Source organism: Manis pentadactyla, chromosome 5 (assembly GCF_030020395.1).
Source record: "Manis pentadactyla isolate mManPen7 chromosome 5, mManPen7.hap1, whole genome shotgun sequence".
Classification (NCBI taxonomy): Eukaryota; Metazoa; Chordata; class Mammalia; order Pholidota; family Manidae; genus Manis; species Manis pentadactyla.
Genome location: NC_080023.1, coordinates 37,445,966 through 37,469,990, shown reverse-complemented (window position 1 = coordinate 37,469,990; position 24,025 = coordinate 37,445,966). Strand labels below are relative to the sequence as shown.

The following is a 24,025-nucleotide window of genomic DNA, read 5'->3' as shown; positions in this document are numbered from 1 at the left end:
TACTAGTATAATACTGATTTTACTAAAGAGTAAATAGGGTAATGAGGGATCGTGGTGGAACGGATACGTGAAACCAGGCAATATAGCTTCAGAATCCAAGCTTTTAATCCACCCCATGCCCTTTCACAAAAAAAGCTAAGGTTATTTTAACCTGAAAACTCTGGAAGTAACAAGCAAATCTTAATTTTCATCCTGTTATCAACATTTTATTAATTAAGAAAAAGGATATATAATTTTTAGTTTATAAAAAAATCTTACATCTTCCCATCAGTTATTTATCAGGTTGTGTTTTCAGAACTTTTATAAAAGCATCTTTTGGGACTTCAACATTGCCAACTTTCCTCAGTTTTTTCTTTCCTTCTGCTTGTCTCTTCAAAAGCTTCATTTTTCGGGTAATATCACCACCATACTGAAAAAAATAATTGGAAGTTTAAATCACTCCAGAAAAATAATTATACAATTACATAGAGACATCAAGCCAATTACAATAACCTTATAATTAATATCCATGAGGTAGACATCTGCCGTTACCTCTCTTAGCCCCTTCCTAGCAAATCCTAATTTTTCTACCTCCTCAAAGAATGTAAGGCTTCATTTATCTTTTATTTTTTTGGATAAAGATCACCATGGAAACCCAGTTCTGCATTATGCATGTAATTGAGAAATTATCAATCACCTTACTGATTCAAGGCTTGAAATTCTGGATTATGTAGCTATAGTCTAAAATAGAAACCCACAGGCATAAATGCACCAGTCCTTATGGTAAAGTGTTAAAAAAAGCATTCATCATTTAATTCTCATAACAACTGAGTTAATACTTTAGCAGATGAAACAGCAAATGCAGCAAAGGAATAATAGGAGAGATGGATTTCAATTTCCATATTCTTTCCACTGTAAGATAGCCAGAGGCTTCAAAATCTTTCCTTATAAAAAACAAAACATTATACTGATCCTGTTATAAAATTACTCTTAGATAATATTGCATATAAAGATATTTTTATAAATAAGATGGAAAAATATTTAAAATATTATCAAAATGGATACACTTATAGTCAAGCTGAGATTCAAAAAAGAAAACTTGGAAATGAAACAAAGGGCATTAAAAAAATCAACAATGGAAACTATACCTCCTTTGATTTCTAAACTCATAAACTAGATATATTATCAAAGTAGAATACAGGTAGATACATACACATTTTGCCAAAACGTTTTTCCTATAGGCTTTCACACTGTAAAAGAGAATATTTTATATAAGCATGAAACTTCATTAACTTTTTAAAAGCACTTTATTTTCAAAAACAATCTCACCCTTACCAAAGATTTAAATGATTATGTCATACCTAAGAAAAATTGCCATAAGTAAATAATTAGCTGAAATGCTTTTGTATCTATTTTCATGTATTTGGGATAAAACAGAAAATGAATTCAACATAAGTATCAACATAAATGTATTAAGAAAAAAGTCAAGTCTTATGGGTAGTCCTGATTAGGCCAAATTCAACCTTGGTTACAAAAGTTACATAAGATCATTTCTGACTCAGCCTAGATATACTACCATTACATACAAAAATCTTAATTAAAATGGTTATTAGTACCTCACTACTAACTCCACTGAATGTGGGTTGAGTGACTATCAATACAAAGAACATTACATTACTTTTATAAAACCGTTTTACAGGATAAACTAAATTTAATAAATCTATCCAAGCAAGTTATAAACTAACCTATGTTTCTGAAGTTTAGAGGATCAGAAATTTGAAAAAGGCTCCATTTTAATGTCTTCCATAAAACAGCCTAAAAATCTTTGTTTTTCTTTAAAAAACAAAGTCTCTACCTCAATACACACATTAGAATGATTATTTGCCAAGTATTTTAAATTGGACTTCCCAGTAGATTCCCTGGTTATCTACTCCACTCTGCCTAATCTCTGGGTATTCATAAAACACAAAATAAGTAAATTATAATGGTATTAGAAAATGTAATCCATTACAAATAAAGGTGTAAATGATGGTTCTATTTCACCAACTACTGATACATTAGGTTTGGGGTAAATGACAACTGAACAGCAATTTCCAACTGAGGAAATACTTCTGATTTCCCAGAAGTTTTAAGATCATCAAGGAAAGGAAATGAGAAACACTGCAAGATACTTCCTGCACTTGTTACCCAGTAGAACAATTTATTCATTGTTTTGATTCATATTTCACATACTGTGAAAAAGACTATTAGTTTCCTATATAAATTATCTTCCAGGTCTACTACATATCTTCTAGAATATGAAACTCAACGTGGTGTTAGTGCTCCTCTCTGATCAACAAACTGGCGAGCTCTGAGGAAATTATACTAAATGCTTCAAGTAAAAATCATAATTTAGTTTTGTCTTTTGGAAAGATATTTCTAAAACCTTTTTAATTTCAGTTACTATTAGCTTACAAACTACTTGAAGGGATAAAACCACAAAAGCTTTACAGAAATTCCTTACCCAGAAAACTCAGTAGTTATTCAATGAAATGAGTGGCAATAAACTCCTCAAAGCTATACACATTATATTAATAATTATAAATAGTGACATACAACATGTTATGTAATTTGGAATCAACAGCAATCACTTCAACAAGTGGAATTAAGAATCAAATTTGTGTTTCTACAAGTAGGAATAAAGCTTAGGTCAATCTTAAAACTTTTCAGTATTCTTTCATTTTCTAGGTATGTCATTTCTAAAACCACCCTGGGAACAAAAATGAATCTCAACTCACGTTTCTCTTGCAATGATTTTACTTCCAATAGCAGCCTGAATTGCTATCTCAAACAGCTGCCTAGGAAGAGAATCCCTCAGACGTTCACATATGGCTTTACCAACAGAGTGTGCTTTGTCTCTGAGAGAGAGAAAATACAGCTATTTAATATCCTAAGGAAGAAAAATATTTAAAGTAGCTTTCTCATCCACATGCATAATCAATGTAAAGGTGACTTCTTAAGGAGGTTCAATTGGAACTCCTTTGTCATATTGTTTCCTCTCTAAATCATGACTTCTAATTACAAAAATAACATATTCTACTACAGATCATCTAGGAAAAAAGAGAACAAAAAATATTTTTGATGCCCTACCCCTCAATCATTGGAAACCAGTGTTAAACATTTTAGACTGTTTTGGTAAACATATACCCTTCTATTTTATTTCTGCATGTATATTTATTTTTGTTTATTCGAGTTTGGATTCAGTGTATATATATATTCTTCCTTTCTAACGGACATTTTTATGTCATAATCTTAGTGGCTCAAAATAATAGATTATTACACAGGTGCTCCATAATGTATTTTAATCAATCTGCTATTTTTGAACATGTAGGGTATTTCATTCTCATTATTGTAAAATTTTTATGAAGATAAAAATTTTTTGTTCTCAATTCTACATCTATCATAAAATTAAAAAAAAAACACTGTCCTTTACTTTGCCTTACTTGGTAAGGGAAACATTTCCTTCCATGGCACTGTTTTTTGTGGGTATCATGATCCTATTCTCTGTTTGTATTTAACAATTGGGAAAGAGAAGCATGAAAAGTAAATGGGAGGAAAAACTAGTACAGGAAAATAAAATTAACTACCTTTACGTGTTCAAAATGTAACTGTCAAATAAAATGAGCAACCAATAATTAAATAAAAACATATCAAAAGTGGTTTTTCGCATTCCATGATTAGTTTCATTCCAACTTACTTGTGTACAACAGTTACTAGCTCCTCTACAGCATTTCCATTTAGTAGAATATCCATTTTCACAAGTTCTGCAGTCTGATAACCTGCATCTTCGTAATCAAAACTAGTAAGAACAAAAAGTCCAAGTGATAAATATTATATTTTTCTAAGAGATATTATTTTCTTTTTAAGACATCTTTTTTCTACCCTCCTCACATATCCCCCCCAAAATGATCTTTCCATCAAAATATTATATATACATTTCAGATGAATGAATCTAAATAATCAGATTAAGGAACAAACTTTCTCATCTTTTTACACTTATGTAATGAGAGGCAAAAGCAAGGGGGGTAATATTCTCTAGGGTGAAGGAAAACAAACTGGTAAGCCAAATTCAGGAAAACAGAACACTAAAGGAACATGCCACCTTTCTCCCAATGTTCCTTCCCTGCAGCTGGCTAGCTGTAGACAAGAGTATATACTAATAGGTCATTCTCAGTTCATAAGTTGGATTTGTTTAGTTTTCTATTACAAGTTAAATAAATGCTATGACACTGATAAACAGTCATTAAACATGAGACTACTGGATTTTGTATATGGCTCTTCAGTTTGAACCTTTATAGGGCTTTTCTAAGGATGAAATGAGTTAATACATGCAATACACTTGCACAGTGCCTAGTACAAAGTGTGTAGAACAGAGACTAGCCTAGCACATATAGGCACTTCATATCAGCTATTACTATTAACAATGTGGTCAAAACTTAACAATGTTAATCAAAAAAGATAGATTTAACTTACAAACTGAAGTCTAATGAGAAATAAAATTTCTATGCTTACATCTTTCCAATTATAGACAAGAACATGTACACCTATATCTTAATTTGAAAACAAACTGGAACCTAGAGTTGCAATTATGTTTGGTTTCTAAGGGTTTTCAGCAAGAAGGATATAAGATACTAATACTCTCTAAAGCCAGATTACTGCCTGACTTGCTGTTAAAATCCTTTCTTTCTTTAACAAACATCATTAAGCATTTATTATATGAAAGAGAGTATGTTAAGTACTATGCAGAATAAAAAGAGATGAGACATAGTCCCTAACTTGCACCTTGTTTACACTTTTAATGTTCTGTGCTCCAAAACTTTAGAATTTCTTAATTCATGTTTTCAAAGGAAGCCAGTATACAAATGTGTTTCCAAGCCAGCCCAGTGGAAACATAACCTCTATGCAAAACACAGGTATTCTAGTGTACCCTTAGCAAGCAGGAATCACACTTAGAACTCCTAAAGGTACTAGGCGGCTAAGGACAAAGAGCTTTGTTAGGTTAAGTATCAGATGCAGCCTCACTACAGTCTTTATGAAACAAAGAAATCCCACTTCTTACTCAGCTGCAACAGATATTTGCCACAGAGAAACTGTTCCAGATCTCAATTCATGAGCAGTCTATGGCCTAGGCTAGAAGGCCACAGACTATGATGAATTTTTAAGTTAGAAATTGACTATGAAAAAGATACATCTTAAACAGAATTACCTTAGGTTCTGAAGCTGAAATTATTTTATTTTTAAGAAATTCAAAAGAAACCACGTTCTCTCAGTTAATCTGAGATTTAAATTTTTAAGCTAAAAGATTTTAAGACCACTTAGCTCAGAGTTGTACCCAAGTGCAAAATACAATTGACAGGCTTGTTAAAATGTTTATAAACATTAGCTTAGTAATCATTCTTTCAACTGCAATAATTTTAGATTCCACTGCTACTATTTGCTCAAGGTCTTGTGTGAAATGAGACACAGAAAACAAAAAATGGGTGACGAAGTAGAAAAAATAAATTCTCGATACAAATGAACATAAAGAAGATTCCTTTGCATCAAGAGTTATGCTCTCTTCACTGAAAAGCCCATTTCAAAAGCTAAACTTCCAAGTCACAGTAGCATGTTCTCTGAACAATGGAATTTTTCTTTGGATGTTAATTTTAAATATGCATATCTCTGTGCACACGTATTTTAACAAATGTGAATATTCATTTTTCCCTCTACTCCTCCAGTATGTTTTATATTTCCTTTAAAGTCTAGTATATGCTATCTAGTAATATAAAATTCTAGGGTACAAAGGGCATCTAGAGTTATCTGTTCCCCACTCCAAAATAATACTACCCAAATGCTATGCACTGAGTTCCTTATTTGGTATTTGTATATTAACTCTTTCATTTTTATCAGGCTGTAATTACATGTACTTCTATGGGATAAGAGAATGGTTTTTGTAATATGACCACTTATTCCTGGGAAAACCAAGTTATTAAAGTGTTCACAAATACAGGGGCACACCTAGCATTTTTAAACTAATTATATACTTCTATAATCCAAATGTATACAGATGTTCCTATGATTTCATTAACATACTAATATATTTTAAAAGTACCACTGTGGTCACAGTTGCTTTTTGAGATTATGTGTAGCTCTTTTTTTTTTTATTAAGGTATCATTGATATAGTCTTACATAGGTTTCACATGAGCAACATTGTGGTTACAATATTCACCCATATTATCAAGTCCCCCCACCCCCCAGCCCCATACCCCATTGCAGTCACTATCTATCAGTATAATAAGATGCCAGAGTCACTACTTGTCTTCTCTGTGCTACACTGCTTTCCCTGTGACCCCCCCCTACATTATGTGTGTTTATCATAATGCTGCTTAATCCCCTTCTCCCTCCCTCCCCAACCCCTTTGCTTTCTAACCTCTAGTCCCTTCTTGGAGTGAGTCTGCTGCTGTTTTGTTTTTTCAGTTTTGCTTTGTTATACTGTGTGCATAATTCTTAATCAACAGAGGAATAAAACTCTTTCCATGAAGGGGCACTACACTTTTTTCATTACAAGATGAGTAACAGTTTGATGGCGAACTCTTCTTTCATAAACAAATTACAAGGACTGTAACACAGGCTCCAAACCTTTCTAACTTTAGAATGTTTCTCAACTATCTTCAACAGAGTTGAGATAAGTAAGTGGAGTATTAGTATACTCATGTTGGCCAATATTTCAAAAAACTGTCTAGGTGTCTGAGTTTACCATTATATTTTTACCTGGCATATCCAGAAGACAGGGATTTCAAAGAATCATAAAAATCTACCACAATTTCATTCAAAGGGAAGAGATATTTAAGCATAACTCTATTTTGATCAATAAACATCATATCCTTTTGAATTGCTCTTCTAGCCTAAAATTTTTTAGGAAAGAAAAAAATATGTTTAGTGACAACCTGTTCAAATAATGATTTATAACAAATATAGACAGTGTTTACTATCAACTTACAAAATTTCCTTAAAATCCTAATAAAGAGTAGGTGAAATGAAGGCTTATTTCTTTAAGGGTCTAGTAAAAACTTGTGAGCAATACTCATAATACAGGGAAAACTATTTTGCATTTCACTTACAATATACTATCAAAGCTTTTAATCCTTACTCTTTATTTAATATTTTATCTTTTTAATTATACAGTATTTCATTTAACAATAAACCAAATGTAACTACAAAGTTCTACTTTCCTGTTTTACAAATAAATAAACTTAGGTCTAGAGAAATTAAGTGACTGACCAAAGTTATAATTTGGTTTGTGATAACAGAATCAAAATTCAAGTCCATTAGTAACCATTTGAGAGTTCTTTCCAATGTATGTCAGAGTATTTCAAATAGGTTATATTTGAGGACTATAACTAATGTATAGATTAAATCATTTATTATATTTTGGCAAAAACTTAATCAAAATGGGGAATACCTTCCTATCAAAGGTATCTGGAGTATTACAATTATATTTCAAACTATGCTCAACATCAAGTACTCAAAAGAGCTAAAAGGAATGATACTTAAGCTACTCAGGATAAAAACATGAAATTTCTTTGGGCTAAAACATCAATTTTGTAGATTAACACAGATAAACAAAATTCTGGCTATTTTTATTTAAAATAAAAATAATTGTGGAAGTATATGTATTTATATCTCCATGCATATTTATACATACATATATATGTGTGTGTGTACATATATATTTATATACACACACATTTTATACATATATATATATATATATATGCATATACAAATCTTCATGAAAGTTTCTTATAAATTCAATGTGCTTTACACAGAGAAATCTTTCAAAACCAGAGCTTTCAAAACCACTGTTTGAGAGGACTAAAATTTCGTTTTATAGTAAATGGTATTACATATTTACCTGGCAAAGCATCATTATTTTTCCAGTATATTCATCTGGTGTAATAATGGTGCCTAAAACAACTGGCTCCAAATATTCTGTTACTTTTGATTTATCAGGGAATTGTGCAGGATTGATGACTGTAATTTCCTTTTCTCTGTATTCCTAAAAATAACAAATATTACCAATATTTACAAAGAAATCTTAATAATTACCGTTTTTAAATTTGCTTTTAATATGTAGTGTATGTTAGAACATATTTTCTTACTGAATTTGTTGGGACTAATAAAAACAAAAGGACTCCTAAATATTAGATTACCTTATTAACATGCTTTAGGTTAAAAAAAAACCCTCCAACTGATCACTTAATATGAGTAACAGTTATTACTAAGTAATATATTCTGTTATTGACATTTGGTGAACACATTTCATGTACCATTTAGAGTAAGTATGATGTAAGAATACATCTTAATCTACATTTTATAAGGTCTTATAGTTTCATAAGTTAATTTTATTGAAAAATATTTACATGTGCCAAAGTTAGTATGTGTTTAAAATGAATAGATTGCCACTTAGAATACATAATATCTCTGTCATTAACTTGAGATCTAAAATTTCCTACAGCCAGGTTGGAATAAATGCTTCATTTTTCTTAAGATAAATTACTTATGACCAAAATCATATTCATTTTGGTACTGGATTTAGAACAACATTTTCATTGTTTATTGTATTTTTTACGCTCAGTTATAGACTAGTATGGACAATGTGTAGTTTTATCAGATTAAGAAAAATATTGCATAAATTGGATCTCGAATGGCTTCTCAACCATTAGTCATAAGGTAATTCAATTTTTACTGCTACTAATCAAGAAGTATTTCATTTTAATAGCTAGTCAGCTAATAGTGTACTAAAAAGTTTCTCTTGCATTCTGCATACACATTACACACACATTTATTTATTTAGTTTTCCCTCGTACGTGGTCACAACTATACCTTTATTAACTTTGCTGATGAAAGAACAGCTTTATATGGAACAGTGGGGGTTGTCAAAATAACAGAAGCATTATGTTCTTGCTCTAGTCGCTGGTTGAAAACTTCCATATGCAAAAGTCCAAGAAATCCCAACCTGGGGAAGAAAAAGCCAAACTCCAAAATGTTTATGTCCCACGGGCTCTATTTTCTTTGGTGAATATATTGTTACTTTCTGGGGGAGAGACAGAATCAGAAGTCATTCAAGCAATTACCATCATAATGTTAGTGTAACTTCATTAGATGAGATTCAAAATTTCTATTGGGATTCTACTTAAAATCTCTATAAGACTTACCCATAGAATATGAATCTACAGTGTGAAATAGGCAGATGTTCATTGTTTTAATTCACTTTATAGTGTGAACTTGCCTTCAAAACTGTTCAAGAACAATAAACCACATAAACTTTACTTTTCAATAAAAAAGAACCCTACAGTGTAATTGACTCTTACCTCCAGCCAGCACCTAAGGCAAGGCTACTATCCCGATGAACTGTCACACTGGAATCATTTAAAGTCAGTTTTTCTATAGCACTCTTCAGGTTATTATATTCAGACTGGTCTACAGGGTACATTCCTGAGGACACAATGATTTCTAATTAGCACATGTGAAAAGCTAACTTGAGAATTACATATGCAGTGCTTCTAAGATCAAAATTAATCATTTAGCTTTTAATTTACTTTCCTATATTTTGTTAGCCAAAATATTGACTGACTAAAAAACTATGAATACTAAGTTACATTGGCTTGATGAAAGATCTTGCAAGTTTCACAGCCTTAATGAACTTACAAATGGATTCACACTCTAAGTGATGTTTTTATGCTTTTGCAGAAGTACAGGGAAAAAAAAGAACCATGGGAATACGGCCTATTAGGAAAATATATTGTGTTTATTTCAATAAACAAAAGTAGAAGACATTCTACAACTACCAACGAAACTCCATTAGTAGAAAAAAACAGGAATGAAAATGTAACTATACTCAGTGCTTAATCTTCTAGAGCAGATAAACTATTAAAATCAAAGATAAATTTTGTTTTTCAATTTACTGACAAAATCTGTGATGTTATTGATCACCTCTGCATATGTAACCTCTCAAGTCCTCCAAAATCCAAATGACTGAGTGCCTAAATACAGGGGTAAACAAAGTTCCTAACTCCCAAAGAGAGACACTAAGGGGAGAAAGACAAGGACTGGCACAGAGTAACTTGATGAGCCTTCCTTTTTCAAATGTCAGTAACACCACACAGCAGTAAAAGGTTGTGAAGTTATACATATGTGAGGTTAACAATGTTATACTACACTAGTATAATACAAGCTAAGAGGAAAGCACTCAGAGTAAGTCCACCGATAATCAGGAATAAAAACATCCCATTTAGAAAAATATTTCAACTGTAATGACCTACTCTCTAGGAAACCAAGAAAGAAATTCATATCACTATACTCTTCTAAATGTCAAAGAACTTGCTTCTAAAGAGCTTATTTCTTAAGAAGTCCAAAAAAAATATTTAGGAAATATCATCTAACATAAAGTTTCATCATAAGTATGAAATTAACAGACATGTAAATAGCACACAAAAAATATTAAAAGGAAGAGACTACCCTGTAATTAGCTGTTATTTAACGTAAGTATTTCTAGTACTTTTTATTTCAAATTACAGAATAAACTGGCCCTTATTTGAACTTGTGAGCTCCTCACCTGCAAACACCATTGGTTTCGCTGATTTAAACCCAGGCAAGGGCTCCACTGGTTGTTTATGTAAATATAATGTATCTCCTATTTGTGCTTCAGTGACATCTTTCATCCCAGCAATCAGATAGCCCACCTGTCCTGCATATCTAAATAAAATTATTATATGGAAATATTTACTGCTTTAACGTTTCAATGCATACTCACAATGAGCTCTATGTTTCCAGGAAACGATCACGCTTTCCAAACAAAACCTCATCAAACTGAAAGTGCAATGTATAAATTTTCAACTCTAAGGACTGTCAGCAAAAGAACATATGATACCTTAAAATCTGTTACCAAGACTTCTGCAACACAAGCCTAAGGCCTTCTTCATGACCCTGCCCTTTTAAAATATAATGTAAACACAGTGAAACTGCAAGTGCAGAAACACAGAACATGCAATGTAAAACACTATTTCACTACTGAATTGTATTATAAAACAAATGTTTTAAAAAAGAAAAAAAGATACTTTTTTAACCAAGCAGAAGAATGTGAACTTTCAACAAACTTGACATCTATTTGATATTCCCTCTTGCAGGAAAAGAACAAATCCCAAGAGGTCTGATGTTCAGCTTACTTTTTTTTCTTTTTTTTTAAGAAAAGCGAATTTCCTACATGATAACTAATTTACATTTAGGATGAGGTATAAGAATCTTAGCTGAAGATACAGTAATGGTCAATATACTGACACACAAGGCAGAATATAGACAGACTTTGGAAATACTTAAGCAAAATTAAAAATAGAACTTATAACTCTCAATAAGAAAAGTAATGAGCAAAACTGGTGGTTTTAGATATACAACGTTAGACTATCAAATGAGACCTCTATTAGTCACCTGGTTCAATATCCTAATTTTTACAGATGAAGAAACAAAGACTTTAGGTCCATCTATGTGCCCAAGGTGATTTATCTCATCATTACCTGGAGCACTGATGGCGTAGGCAGGCAGATATTTGAAGGTGAACTTAGAGCTCAGTTTTTCCAAGTTAGCTTTGCTAACCCCATATGCCATGAATTCTAGTTAATCAAAAGTTTTACCACAAATTCCACCCTAAAGAAAAGAATTATCAAATTTTCTTCACTATTTTTATGTTGAAAACATAACTATAAGAAAATTAAATGTCAAAATTGATACCCAATATGAATAAGGATATGGGTGAGGGAACTATCTCTTTCACTGTCTCATCAAAGACATCAATATAGGATCCAGTCTATACTGGATCATAAAATCAGTCATGACTAATCAGAAGGAAAGAAAATATATCAAAACTATTGTCCTTCCCACATGAGATTCCTTTTGAAAGAACACTCATTATATAGTTGCATTAAATAATTAGGTTTTGTTTTTTTTCTGAGTTGCCAAACTGGGATCATTCTAAATATACCAAGTTAAGCAAGGCAAAGATGTAAACATACACAAGTGTTTTTTAATTACTAATGCAGATTACTTACAGTTTATGAGTTGGCTGTTCATTCGGATTCAGAATTCCTACTTCATTAACTTCGTATGTCTTTTGAGTATGTGCAGATGCAATTTTATCTCCTTTGGAAATCACTCCATCAAATAACGCTACATTGGCTATCACACCCCTATACTGATCAAAAGTGGAGTCAAACACCAAAGCTCTCAGGGGATTTTTGCGATGCACTTTGGGACTATTAAAAATAAGTAAATAAATACACACATAATAAATTAAAATCTTAATAAAATGTCTATTTTTAACTCAAATACTATGCTTAATTCATTCTAGTACCTGGGAAAGAAATAATAGACAGCCAAAATAAAAGAATCTTCTTATAAAATAAGGTATAATGCCATTTTTGTATTAGTTTTAATTGAGCACCATTTAAAACAAATACGTGTTTTAAAATTACTTATAAACTGATGAAATGTATTTGTTCAATATTAAAGCGAAGAACAGTAACTGTCAATGTATATTCGAGTCTCTTTATTATAATGATGAAGAAGAGATTTTCTTCATCGTTGTTTTTCTTTTTTCTGTACTATATTTGCCTTCCATACATTACTAAAAATAAATTTAAAAATCTCACTGACCACAGGAAGGGTCTCATCTAAAATAACAGATCAAACCAATAGTCTTTGTACTATTGAAGTTAAGTAAACAGGGTAATAATAGCAAAATACTTACGGTGGTATTCTTTGGATGACTGCCTGAAGAACGCTTTCAACATTTGTTCCAAGTTTAGCAGAAATCTAAAAATAAGCATTTAAAGTTAAGATTCTTTTTTTCTATCCTGGTGACTGAGTTGTATGATCAGAAAAAAAAGAATTCTAACAATTATCAATTTGTTTAAAGTACACAGTAAAAGGAAGTACAAGCATACAGTATACTGACAAATGTCCTTCCATTAAGGCTAAGTGACTCTATGGTTCTTGCATTATATTACAAAGCATGGTGATAATGGCATTGAAAGAACAGTGGATGGAAGTTTCAAAAAATCTGAGTAACAATCACGACTCTGCATGGAATGTGTGACTTTCACCAACACATATTTCTTTGAGCTTCAAGTTTCCTCATCTGATAAATGATTATTCATATTTTGCCTAATCTCAAGGCTGCTGGTGCACAGAATAAACCATATATGTGGATGGCATACAGACAACTCTAAGGAAAGTTATTACTATTGATTTCACACTGAATAAGCAAGGCAAAAGACTCAACATACATGCATGACTGAGTTTTGTCAGCACCAGTAATCGGATAGCCTCTGAAATCTTTGAAAGCCCATTTCCCTGAAAAACTGCCTTTTACCTTCAAACTTCTTCTAGATCCAGGTTTCTCAATTGAGCACTAACGGCATTTTAGGTTGAGTAATTCTTTGGGGGCTGTTCTGTGAATTATGGGATGTTTACCAGCGTTCATGGATCTCACCTACTCACAAGATGTTAGGAGCACCCACCAACTCGGTGTGTCCAAGAACTGCCTAATGTTTCCAGGGATCAAAAATATCCCTAAATGAGAAGCACCACTCTAGACTCCAGTATACAATATTTCTTGGCAAAATTCCTTTATAATCACAAACTCTAAACCACTGAATGGCCTACTTCTTTTCATTATCCATTAGCACCCTGCCCCCTTCTTTTCCAGCTGAGACTCCAAGGCCCACTTCTTACTATCATTCTGTTCAATCACTTTCTAGTCTCCCTCTATCATAAGTGGCTGGTAAAACCTCAACTGTGTGACTGCATCCAACTATGTGCCTTTTCTTCGCCTATAATCAGAGCAGTTAACATTACTGGAGAAGAACTAAGGTACTGGTCTGGTTGGTTTCATGTGAATTCATGACTGCAGATCTCGATGTACAGTTAACACTTTCTGGCAATCCCAGGACACATTCTCTAGAAACTCATATTACCATTCAGTAAGGAATTTCATACCACATTCCTTTTAAAGCACATCAAAAACTCCCATATCCAAATACACCAATCTATCTGCAACTCTACCCACAACCTGTTTACCATCTCTCATTACAATCTGAGAATTATTCCCACTTGTCTGAAAACTTAATCTTTCTATACTTCTATTCTGAATCCTACTTTCTCTAATACTTCTCAAATTCTTACTCATAACACTCTAAAAACTGACAATAACACAGCCTGGCTTCTAGGACCTCTTCTCTACCTACACTTTATTCCTAGGAAACTGCATCCATTTCCATGGCCTCAATACCATACACATGCTAATGACTCCTAAATCTCTCTCTCTTTACGAATGCCTGAATTGAAGATCTATGCAATACCTCGACTTATCTAACAGACATTTCAAACCCACTATGTCCAAAACAGAGCTTTTTATTTTCCCCTGTACCTGTTTCTCTCCAAATCCTCTTCATCACAGCAAATATGTGTATTCAAATAGTTGCTCAAACTGCCAAATGTCCTTGATTCTTCTCTTTATTTCATTTCCTTACATGTAACCTACTAGCAAATCTATTCTATCAACAACATATACATCAAATTTTCCCACTTATCTAACACAACCATCATGTATCTAGCCATCACCATTTTGCACCTGAGCTTTTACGGCAAGCTGGTTTCTTCATATCTCTTCTTACTCTTTTCTAACCCTTTCTCTACAAGGCAACCTGAATGATCAGTTTATTTTCCTCTCTTGCTTTAAAATCCTTTCATTAACTTAAAATAATTCTTGACTCCTGCCTACACCTGCAAAGCTATTTTATCTAATTTGGCTCCTTTCTGTTCCTTACATATTCAATCCCTGACAAACACTCTAAGCCTTCCCACTTGCTCTTTTCTCTTCCTGGAATGCACATCTCCCAACAGATTTCTTCAGGTCTCAGCTCATTATGGAGGCCTTCCCTGAATTACTCTCACAGCATCTCTCTGAGAAAAAACTATTTTTCCACTGTTAAATATGGTATTACACCTGGAACAATACAATTTATTGAATGAATTACCTTGATAACATCTGTCTCATTCATAATTACTATGTTTACTTCTTTCTTTAGTGACTGTATCTCTAACCAAAATATAACACAGTGAGATGGGGTCTTATCTGTCCTGTTCACTTCTGTGCCCCTCACTAGCACATACCAAATAAGCATCTGAATGAATTTTATAAAGCTGTATTACTATCAGAATTACTATCAGAATAGCTAATTATACTTTAATGTCTCACAATCCAAGTTATGAAACCATAATACCAGGACTGCCTTGTAACAAATTCCCTCTTCATAATAAAAACTATTAAATTCCATGTGAAACCATCTCCAAGAAGAAGAAAAAACTGCTTTTTCAGTTACTACCATATTGTATATAATAATCCATGTGGTAAGGCTAAACAACAACAACAAAAAATTCATCATCTGAAACCTGGTTTTTCAAAAAACAAATGAGATTGAAAGTAGAAACTAAACATTATATTTTTGCATTGACATAATTACAACACAAGCATACAGTATAGCACAGTTTGGTTTTGGCTATTCAACACCCAAGCCATCATTTGAAAGGTAAATTTAAGAATCTGAATTTTAAAAAGTATCAACTGTGATATGGACAAAATCTATGGTTTCCTAATATTATTACTAGAGCTAGCTCTTTCATAAAAGCTCTTCTCAGTTCCAAGAATGATACAAACAAATGCCTTGAAATTAGTTTGAACTTCTCTTCAAAAAAAAGATGTCCACAGAGGGAAATTGGCATACAGGAAATAATAGCACAGTGCGTAGCAGACCGCCCAAGTTTTAGTCCTGGCATAGTAGCCAACTAGATCTGTAATCTCGAGAGAGTCATAAAATCTCTGAGCCTTAATTCTTTGAACCATATCATAATAATTCCTATCTGACCTAACTATATAATAAGGATTTTGGGTAGGGAGTAACTGAAATATTAGTAAAAACTTTATAAACTATAAAAACATTATATAATGATAGTAAAATATTATGAATTTTCACTGTGGCCAATACCTGGTATTTTGTAAAGCATAAACAAGTCTTCAAGAAAAAGCACACTTTACCTTAATACATTCAGCACGTGGAATATCAAACACTTTTTCAATTTGTTTTCCAACCCTTTCAGGATCAGCATTCTTCAGATCTATCTTAAAAAATAAATTCATTATGTCTTAATATAAATACAATGTTATTAATTACACATTAATAGCATTTGGAGATAGTGAAAAGCATACCTGTAACCTAACTGACCACTCTACTCTTTTTTCAAAATTATTAAAATAATCTAGATGATTAGGCAATGCAGTTTTGACAAGTATAGCCACTTAAAAATAGAGGGCAGACAGCAGAGTATGCAAAAATTGCAGATAGCAACTCAAGGCAGTAAAAGAGGTCATTAACAATTTATCAGTTAACATCATGTAAACTGATTTTATAAGTTAGATAATTTATGAAAACAAAATGTCTTATCTATGGCCAAACTTGCTTCTTTCAAAATTAATTCTAAAATCAAAAAATATAACAACCCAATGTAGATTTTTAAATTAATATTTTTAATTGATTAATTCTAAAATATAAAAGTGAAGGATTATAAACAGTGCTCAGTTTTGCACTGAACTGATCTATTTCATGTGATATCATTTCCTCGTAGAACATAAGCTCCTTTTTTGCCCCTGTACATAGTTTAGTGTAACAGCGATATTTTGGTTGCCCCACATGTATCCCCTTCCTACAGAAACAGCCTTCCATTACTCCATAGGAATAGGAAGACAGGGAGACTGTCTTCTCAATTGCATACAAGGGTATATAGAAGCTTCAGTTACAGTTCTATCACATGCAGTAAAGAAATAAAAGCCCACCAGTATACTTACTAAATAGTTGAAGATTTCCCATATAAACTATAGCACACTTGATATTCAAACACTAAACTTGTTTTGAGAAAGTAAAATAATAAACAGCATTGCTGTCTCACTGTACTTACCTTGTTTATAACTGGAATTACATATAGCTGCGCTTCGAAGGCAAGGAAGAAATTAGCTACAGTCTGGGCTTGAATACCCTGGAAATATCAAGACACAAGATTCTGAGAAGATGATTCTACCATCTATGACAAACATTGTAATTAAGACCATTCCACACATATTCATCAAAAATAGAGGTGTATGGCAAACTATGGTATCATACTTCTATGCCTCTGGATCATTCCATAAGAATTTCTTTCAGTTTTAGAAAACTTCCACTGGAGGGCACTGTATTAGGCATTGGAGATGCAAAGGTGAAACACGTACCCTCAAGGCTGTCAAAGCTTACCAAACGACAAGTCCTGCGAGGCAGTTTATAAAACCCTGAACTACTGTGTGTATGAAATAGAGACTGATTTTCTCTGACAGGATCAGGGAAGCTGAGAAACTTCATTCAAAACCCAAAAAATATCTTTGGGTTTTGAATGAAGTTTGTGAGACACTGAAATATATCAAAAGCCTTTTAAAATAATATATCATAGATCTCATATCATAATCTGAGTATGTTTTTATGGTTATGTTTATACCACAAAAAACTTGGTAATTTATTGAAATGTTTCTTTAAATCTAACACTTCCCAAATTATCTTAAAAATTAACCAAAATTACCTCAAAAATAAAGATTTATGTTCAAGTTCGGCTGAAAATTGATACTGAAGCCTCAGATTAAGAAATGCTAGAAGTCAAGTTTTTTGGTAGGATGTATGTATAAAATGACATACTTCAACAATGTCAAGTAATTCCTCTGATCAGCTTAAAATGTTTGGAAGATGGACAAATCAGTTTCACAGAATGCTTTAGCGTAATAAAACTTCACATTAACAAGACCAAAGCATATGATTTTAGTTTAAGTAATGCAATAAATGTTATTTTTTCCAAATACAAAAATTCAATTTCCTAAACACATTTTAAGGAAAACCTCTTGAAACTACAAAATAGTGTATCATGTAATATAAAATTAAAGTACACACCTCATTTGCATCAACCACAAGTAAAACACCCTGGCAAGCAGACAGTGACCTGGATACTTCATAACTAAAATCTACATGGCCCTGTAAAACAAAAAATATTGATGCCTCTATATGTTAGCAGTAATTTTTTTAGGAAGGTGCATATGGCAAATCTATTGACTACACTTGATAAAAAGTTAATAGGTTTTTTTTAAATCCATTCTTATGAAACAATTTACATTGAGAAAACAAAAAAGCAAAGTTACATACTTAATGTTCAGTTCAAAAACTGAACAAAGATTTGGCTAAACTTGTATTACAAGCAACTAGTAATGCAAGTATTATAATACATAGGTGACTTTAACAATAAAGACAAAATTAATATTAAACTTACTGGTGTATCAATGAGATTTAAAAGGTACTGCTTTCCATCACAATTATAGAAGAGAGATGCTGTCTGTGCTTTCACAGTGATTCCTCTTTCTCGCTCCACTTGCAATTTATCAAGAACTTGCTTATTATTTTTTGTTTTATCTATTGCCCCTATAGTAGAAACACTTATTAATGTTTCTATAGACTTTTAGAAGAGACAATACACATAAAATTAAAACCAAAATTTTTAGAAGTATGGTAAAAGCTGTTTTTAGTCAATTATCATCAATTAAATATATAAGATAAAATAAAAATACCTGTTAATTCCAGCAGCCTGTCTGCTAAAGTACTTTTGCCATGATCCACATGTGCAATGATACTGAAATTTCTAATATTTTCAACAGGGAATCTACACATGTCAATTTTTTCCTAGAAAGGGGAAGGAAAAAATACATTTATGAGTATAAATTCTGCACAATATGAAGGACTATTTTTAAGTCTTTGAATAATTTCATTTATGGCATTTAGTTTATATTAATCTTGACAATAAAAAGATATATGGCTAAATGCATATTATAAACAATTAATTACAAAAGAACTGATTAAACACATCAGTTTCACAACCATACAGCTAATAAAAGTCCTTAATAATTCTACCACCCAAAGGGTCAATGAGTAACTGAATTTATTTTCATGAATGGCGAACATAAGATACTTAGAATTCCTAAGCAACCTTAGAGCACCTGGTCTAACAAAATCACTTGGGGCAAGAAACTGCAGAAAAGCTGCAAGAAAAAAAGTAAATTCTTTGCCCCCCAGGCACCTAATCATCAGTGTAGGGCCTATTTAAAAATCTGTGCTCCTAATAAAATCTTCAGAAATTAATTTAGATAGTTTTGTTACTTGCAAACTTTCTAGAGACAGTGAGAGAGAAAAGATAACATCAGGAATAAAAGAAAACAAAAAAGCTTACATTATTACTTAAAATTTAGAAATATTTTGAAACGTAACTTCTGACTTTTAGTTGCACACATCTTTAATGTTTCACTGAGACTTACTGCAAACTAAAAATTGGTATTAAATAAAATGTCTGTTTTTCATACCCCAAACGGTTTATTTTTGCATTCAAATCTGTATTTCATAATCAGCATCCAAAAAAGTGAAATTATAATACACTGCTCAATACTCCAATACTCATGAGCTTTAAGTTTCCTTTTTTACAAATGCTCCAATACAAAGCAGACAATAAAGGTGAAACTATATCTGAAAAAAATTAAAAACTAAACCTAATTTGTTTCCCTTTGTATCTTTTTTCCCCACCATTCAATTCAAAGATACAAAACTGTACCATTTTAATGAACCCTAAATTACAACGAAGTCCATTTTACATTCCAGAGGCATTTTGGAAGAGGGCAAAATTCGTTAATTATACATAAAGTCTTATTTTTCCAGTTACTCATAACATGCATTCAATTACTGCACATTTCTGCCTAAGCACTATCTCGTCACACTGACCAGAAGACGTAGTTTTTAGAGCTGCTGAACCACCACCTTCTCCAACCACGAGAACAGAATCAGAATTACAATAGTTTGCTTTGAATGATGTAAAATGAACTTAAGCAGGTAAGGCATATCCAGCACTTCTCACATTCTAGGTTTCAGACTAAAATGTTTTACCGTGAAATCCTCAAGAACAGCCATTCGATGTTTTATTAGTATCTCATTCAACAATGAAATACGAGCCACAGAAAGGTCTGGTAGCTTGCCCACGTCACGAGACTGTTAAGTTGCAGGAAAGCAGGTTACACAAGCAGCTTGGTCAGTAGGCTTTGAGAATTAAAGTAACACATGCAGAGCGCTTAGACCAGTGCCTCGCAAAAACAATGAATGAATGACTGACATTACAAACTAGGGAACTCAGGAAATGACGTGCCCAAGGTCACACCGGTGATTGAGACATTCGAGTGCAGCCCGGGTTCTCGGCTCTGTCTCCTTTACGGCACAGAAACCTGAGCTCACAGGTAGTCCCAGGCAGCCCTTCACACTGCCAAATACGCAGGGCAAATTAAAACGTAGCCAATCAGAGACAAAGGGGCGGTCACCTTGCGGGCTGCGGAGCAGCAGCGCCTGTCCGGAGCCCAGGGCTGGGCGGCAGCGTGGCGGGTCGGCGCTAGGCTAGACCCGGGGAGCCCCTGAAGCGCGGTCCCAGTGGCCCGCACTGCGAGCGCGCGTCCGTGCCACCGGCCCCTACTCGCAAGAGCCCACATCCCGGGCAACAGAGGCGTCAGGAGAGGGTCCCGAGGCGCGACAGCACCATGGCCCGCGCTGGGGTTGGGCGGAGAGGAAGACTCGCGGGCTCACCACCCAAAGGGCGGTTCGGCGAACGCAGTACCGCCCCTCGACGTCCGCACGCCACAAGTCGCCGTGACGTAAGCGTGCCGCCAGCGAGGTTGAAAGGGATTCATGGAAGCGGAAGTTACCTGAATATGTTAGTTTTGACCCCAGCACGCTATTGGTATTTAGGCTTCTAAGAAATGGCAAGAAAATACTGCAGTTGCTTCAAAACCTGGAAATCGTAATATATTCCCCATGTAGTAAGTGCTATAGCTAATATTTTAGTGTAACTGAAAGGAAATGGGTGATAAAATTGATTGCAATCGTGTCCTAGGAAAGTTTTGATCCGAAGAGAAAGTGGGAAAAGTTACACCCTGAACGCGCTAATACCTCCAACATCTTCAAGTTTGAACTTTAATAAGTGTTTACTTTGCAGAGGGCAGAGCTCTAGCAAAGTAAGGTCGGGGATAATTACTGAGACCCGTATCCCACATCCAGAGTTTGTCTCCCACTGTCTCTGTCTTGTGGGCTTCTCTGGAACATCCAGGATTTGGTACAGAGAAAGGCAACAACCCCTGTGTTTAATAAACGGTTGTATTGTTTCTGGTTTGTTCCTGGGATTGTTCATATTTTATACACCACTAATTGCTACTGTCTCCGTTGTTAGAGAAAAAACAGCTACCTTGAAATGCAATGAATAATTCATATTAGTTCATGTAAATCAGTGTTTCCCAAACTGCAATAATTGGCATGTTATCCTCGTTGATTTTCACCATATCCTCATATTACTATTATATACTTAATATTTTTCTTTAAATCAGCCTACCTTTTGTACTTTATGAATTTAGAGAAAAAATTGTATCCTTATAAATGAAAAAAGTACTATGACTTGTCATAAGTTAAAAAAAATAAAAATAAGTGCAATGACTAAAAAATGTGATTCAATTCTAGCTGTTACCTGATAAAGGTTCTAAATCTCTCTTAATTTAAGACAGAAATTAGCAAGCATTAAAGGATTTAAAAACAGCACCAAACTAAGATTTTTCTCCTTGACCTAATGAGCAGTACTGAAATACAATTGAAAGAATTTCTCTTTGTGATTCATCAGTGTCCTTAATGCTATATATCGCCTCACCTAACATCTTGATATCTCCATTAGCCCCATACTTGGGAACACTACAGTATCTTAATGTGGTTGACATTATATTCCCAAACCCACAAATGAAGTATGTATTCATTAGAAAAATATTCACTGAGCATCCTTGTGTCAGTCAATGTTATCCTCGTTGATTTTCACCATATCCTCATATTACTATTATATACTTAATATTTTTCTTTAAATCAGCCTACCTTTTGTACTTTATGAATTTAGAGAAAAAATTGTATCCTTATAAATGAAAAAAGTACTATGACTTGTCATAAGTTAAAAAAAATAAAAATAAGTGCAATGACTAAAAAATGTGATTCAATTCTAGCTGTTACCTGATAAAGGTTCTAAATCTCTCTTAATTTAAGACAGAAATTAGCAAGCATTAAAGGATTTAAAAACAGCACCAAACTAAGATTTTTCTCCTTGACCTAATGAGCAGTACTGAAATACAATTGAAAGAATTTCTCTTTGTGATTCATCAGTGTCCTTAATGCTATATATCGCCTCACCTAACATCTTGATATCTCCATTAGCCCCATACTTGGGAACACTACAGTATCTTAATGTGGTTGACATTATATTCCCAAACCCACAAATGAAGTATGTATTCATTAGAAAAATATTCACTGAGCATCCTTGTGTCAGTCAATAAGGTGTGGAAACAAGTGAAATTAAGCAAATTGTCTGAAATTGCATAATAGGTAAATAGAAAAATCTGTATTTGTATCGAGATTGTTAGAAACCAAAGTTCATCACTCTGCAATATCTTTGACAGCACGAAATTATTGAGTCATGAAAGTTGCAAAGTGGAGGTATATTTTCTTCTGAGCCTGAAGGATAAAATGTTTTTCTCAGATAACTGGAGCCTAATCAAGCAGAGGAATCATCAATAGCATAATCATACTTACTATGTTCCCAATGCTATCCTACACACTTTGTATATATCAACCCATTTAATTCTTACAGAGCCTTGTAATTTGGATATTCTTGTAATTGTTTCTGTTGTACAGATATCTAAGAAAAATGTAGCCCAGGTTTTTTTTAACAGAATCACACACTTGGTGATGTACCAGACTGTGAGCCCAAGCTGGCTTCAAGTCTGCAGCCTGAACTATTCTATTAAATTCTTCTAAACAAGTGTGGGAAGATTGCAGTATTTCCAGAATCTCTGGCCTGGCCTTAGTGCATTTCCATATCAATAGGTGTTTCTACTGAATGGAGAGAAGTAGTCCATCTCCATATCAGTAAGTAATTACATGGAGGAGTGAGGTCATATCTGGACAAGAGAGGTCGTATGGGGTCCCTTTTGGCAGCCAGGTCATGAGAGACACGGGCTAGCAGAAGTGGAGAACTGCCTGTAAGCAATAAATGGGTTTCTCTCACTTTATTTCTTCCTTTGACTGATTATGGCTTCAAAGGTATTTTGTTCAGGGATGGGAAAATATTTCCCCCTGGAATTACAGCAAGGAAGCATAAAGACATAGTGAGTTAATCGTCAGTAGAGGAAAATGGCTAAGATTTGAGACATCGTATTGTACATGAGGCAAGGTTCTCTTAAGAGCTCACATTATTCAAAATTCAAATACATCAAGATTCATTATACTAGGAATAAATATATAATAGGGAGATTACATTCTCATATATTACATTCATCTACAACTATTGTATTTATGTTCTTAAATATTTGAAGGGTTCATTAGTTTGCTGGGGCTACCATAACAATGTACCACAGACTGGGTGGTTTAAACAACAACAAATTATTTTCTCACAGTTCTGGTATCTGGAAGTCTAAGACCAAGCTATCAGCAGGGTTGATTTCTCCTAAGGTCTCAATTCTTGGTTTGTAGATGGATGGTTAGCCTCTCCCCCCATCTTCACATGGTCTTCCCTCTGTACCTGTATGTGTACAAAGGACACAGTCATATTATATTTAGGCCAACCCTTACAACCTCATACTAAAATAATTATCTCCTCTTTAAACCTAATCTTTAAATACAGTCACATTCTGAGGTGTATGAGGGGTTAGAGCTGCAACATGAATTTGGAGGGGGATAAAATTCAGCCCATAACAAAGGGAATAATAAAATAATAACTTTATCACCTCTAAATTCTGTT

The 24,025-nt window shown here is 33.4% G+C and overlaps 1 protein-coding gene across 2 annotated transcripts; it reads right to left on the bottom strand.

The window, feature by feature from the left end:
• Positions 1-184: 184 nt before the first annotated feature.
• GUF1 (GTP binding elongation factor GUF1) lies at positions 185-20,818 on the bottom strand. 2 transcript variants are annotated; one of them, XM_036892537.2, is made up of 17 exons: positions 20,529-20,817; positions 18,744-18,855; positions 18,449-18,597; positions 18,076-18,156; positions 17,066-17,143; positions 16,149-16,232; positions 12,801-12,865; positions 12,103-12,306; positions 10,617-10,756; positions 9,373-9,496; positions 8,885-9,017; positions 7,914-8,057; positions 6,770-6,903; positions 3,716-3,817; positions 2,757-2,876; positions 1,193-1,229; positions 185-409 (listed from the first exon to the last, which is right to left on the bottom strand). In XM_036892537.2, the coding sequence occupies exons 1-17, from the start codon at positions 20,691-20,693 to the stop codon at positions 272-274; spliced, it is 2,010 nt and encodes a 669-aa protein (XP_036748432.2). In that variant the 5' UTR covers positions 20,694-20,817; the 3' UTR covers positions 185-271. The 2 variants fall into 2 exon arrangements, with proteins under 2 accessions (XP_036748432.2, XP_036748434.2); XM_036892539.2 differs by lacking the exons at positions 9,373-9,496; positions 10,617-10,756 and having other exon boundaries at positions 20,529-20,818.
• Between the last annotated feature and the right edge of the window lie 3,207 nt (positions 20,819-24,025).

Excerpts from the sequence above, each read along its gene's own strand:
- GUF1 (XM_036892537.2), bottom strand. The coding sequence starts at position 20,693 with ATGTGGGCTCTTGCGAGTAGGGGCCGGTGGCACGGACGCGCGCTCGCA. Across the intron at positions 2,877-3,715 it reads CTAGTAACTGTTGTACACAA|AGACAAAGCACACTCTGTTG; the intron begins GTAAGTTGGAAT and ends TCTCTCTCTCAG. Across the intron at positions 1,230-2,756 it reads AAAATCATTGCAAGAGAAAC|TGTGAAAGCCTATAGGAAAA; the intron begins GTGAGTTGAGAT and ends TCTCTTTTACAG.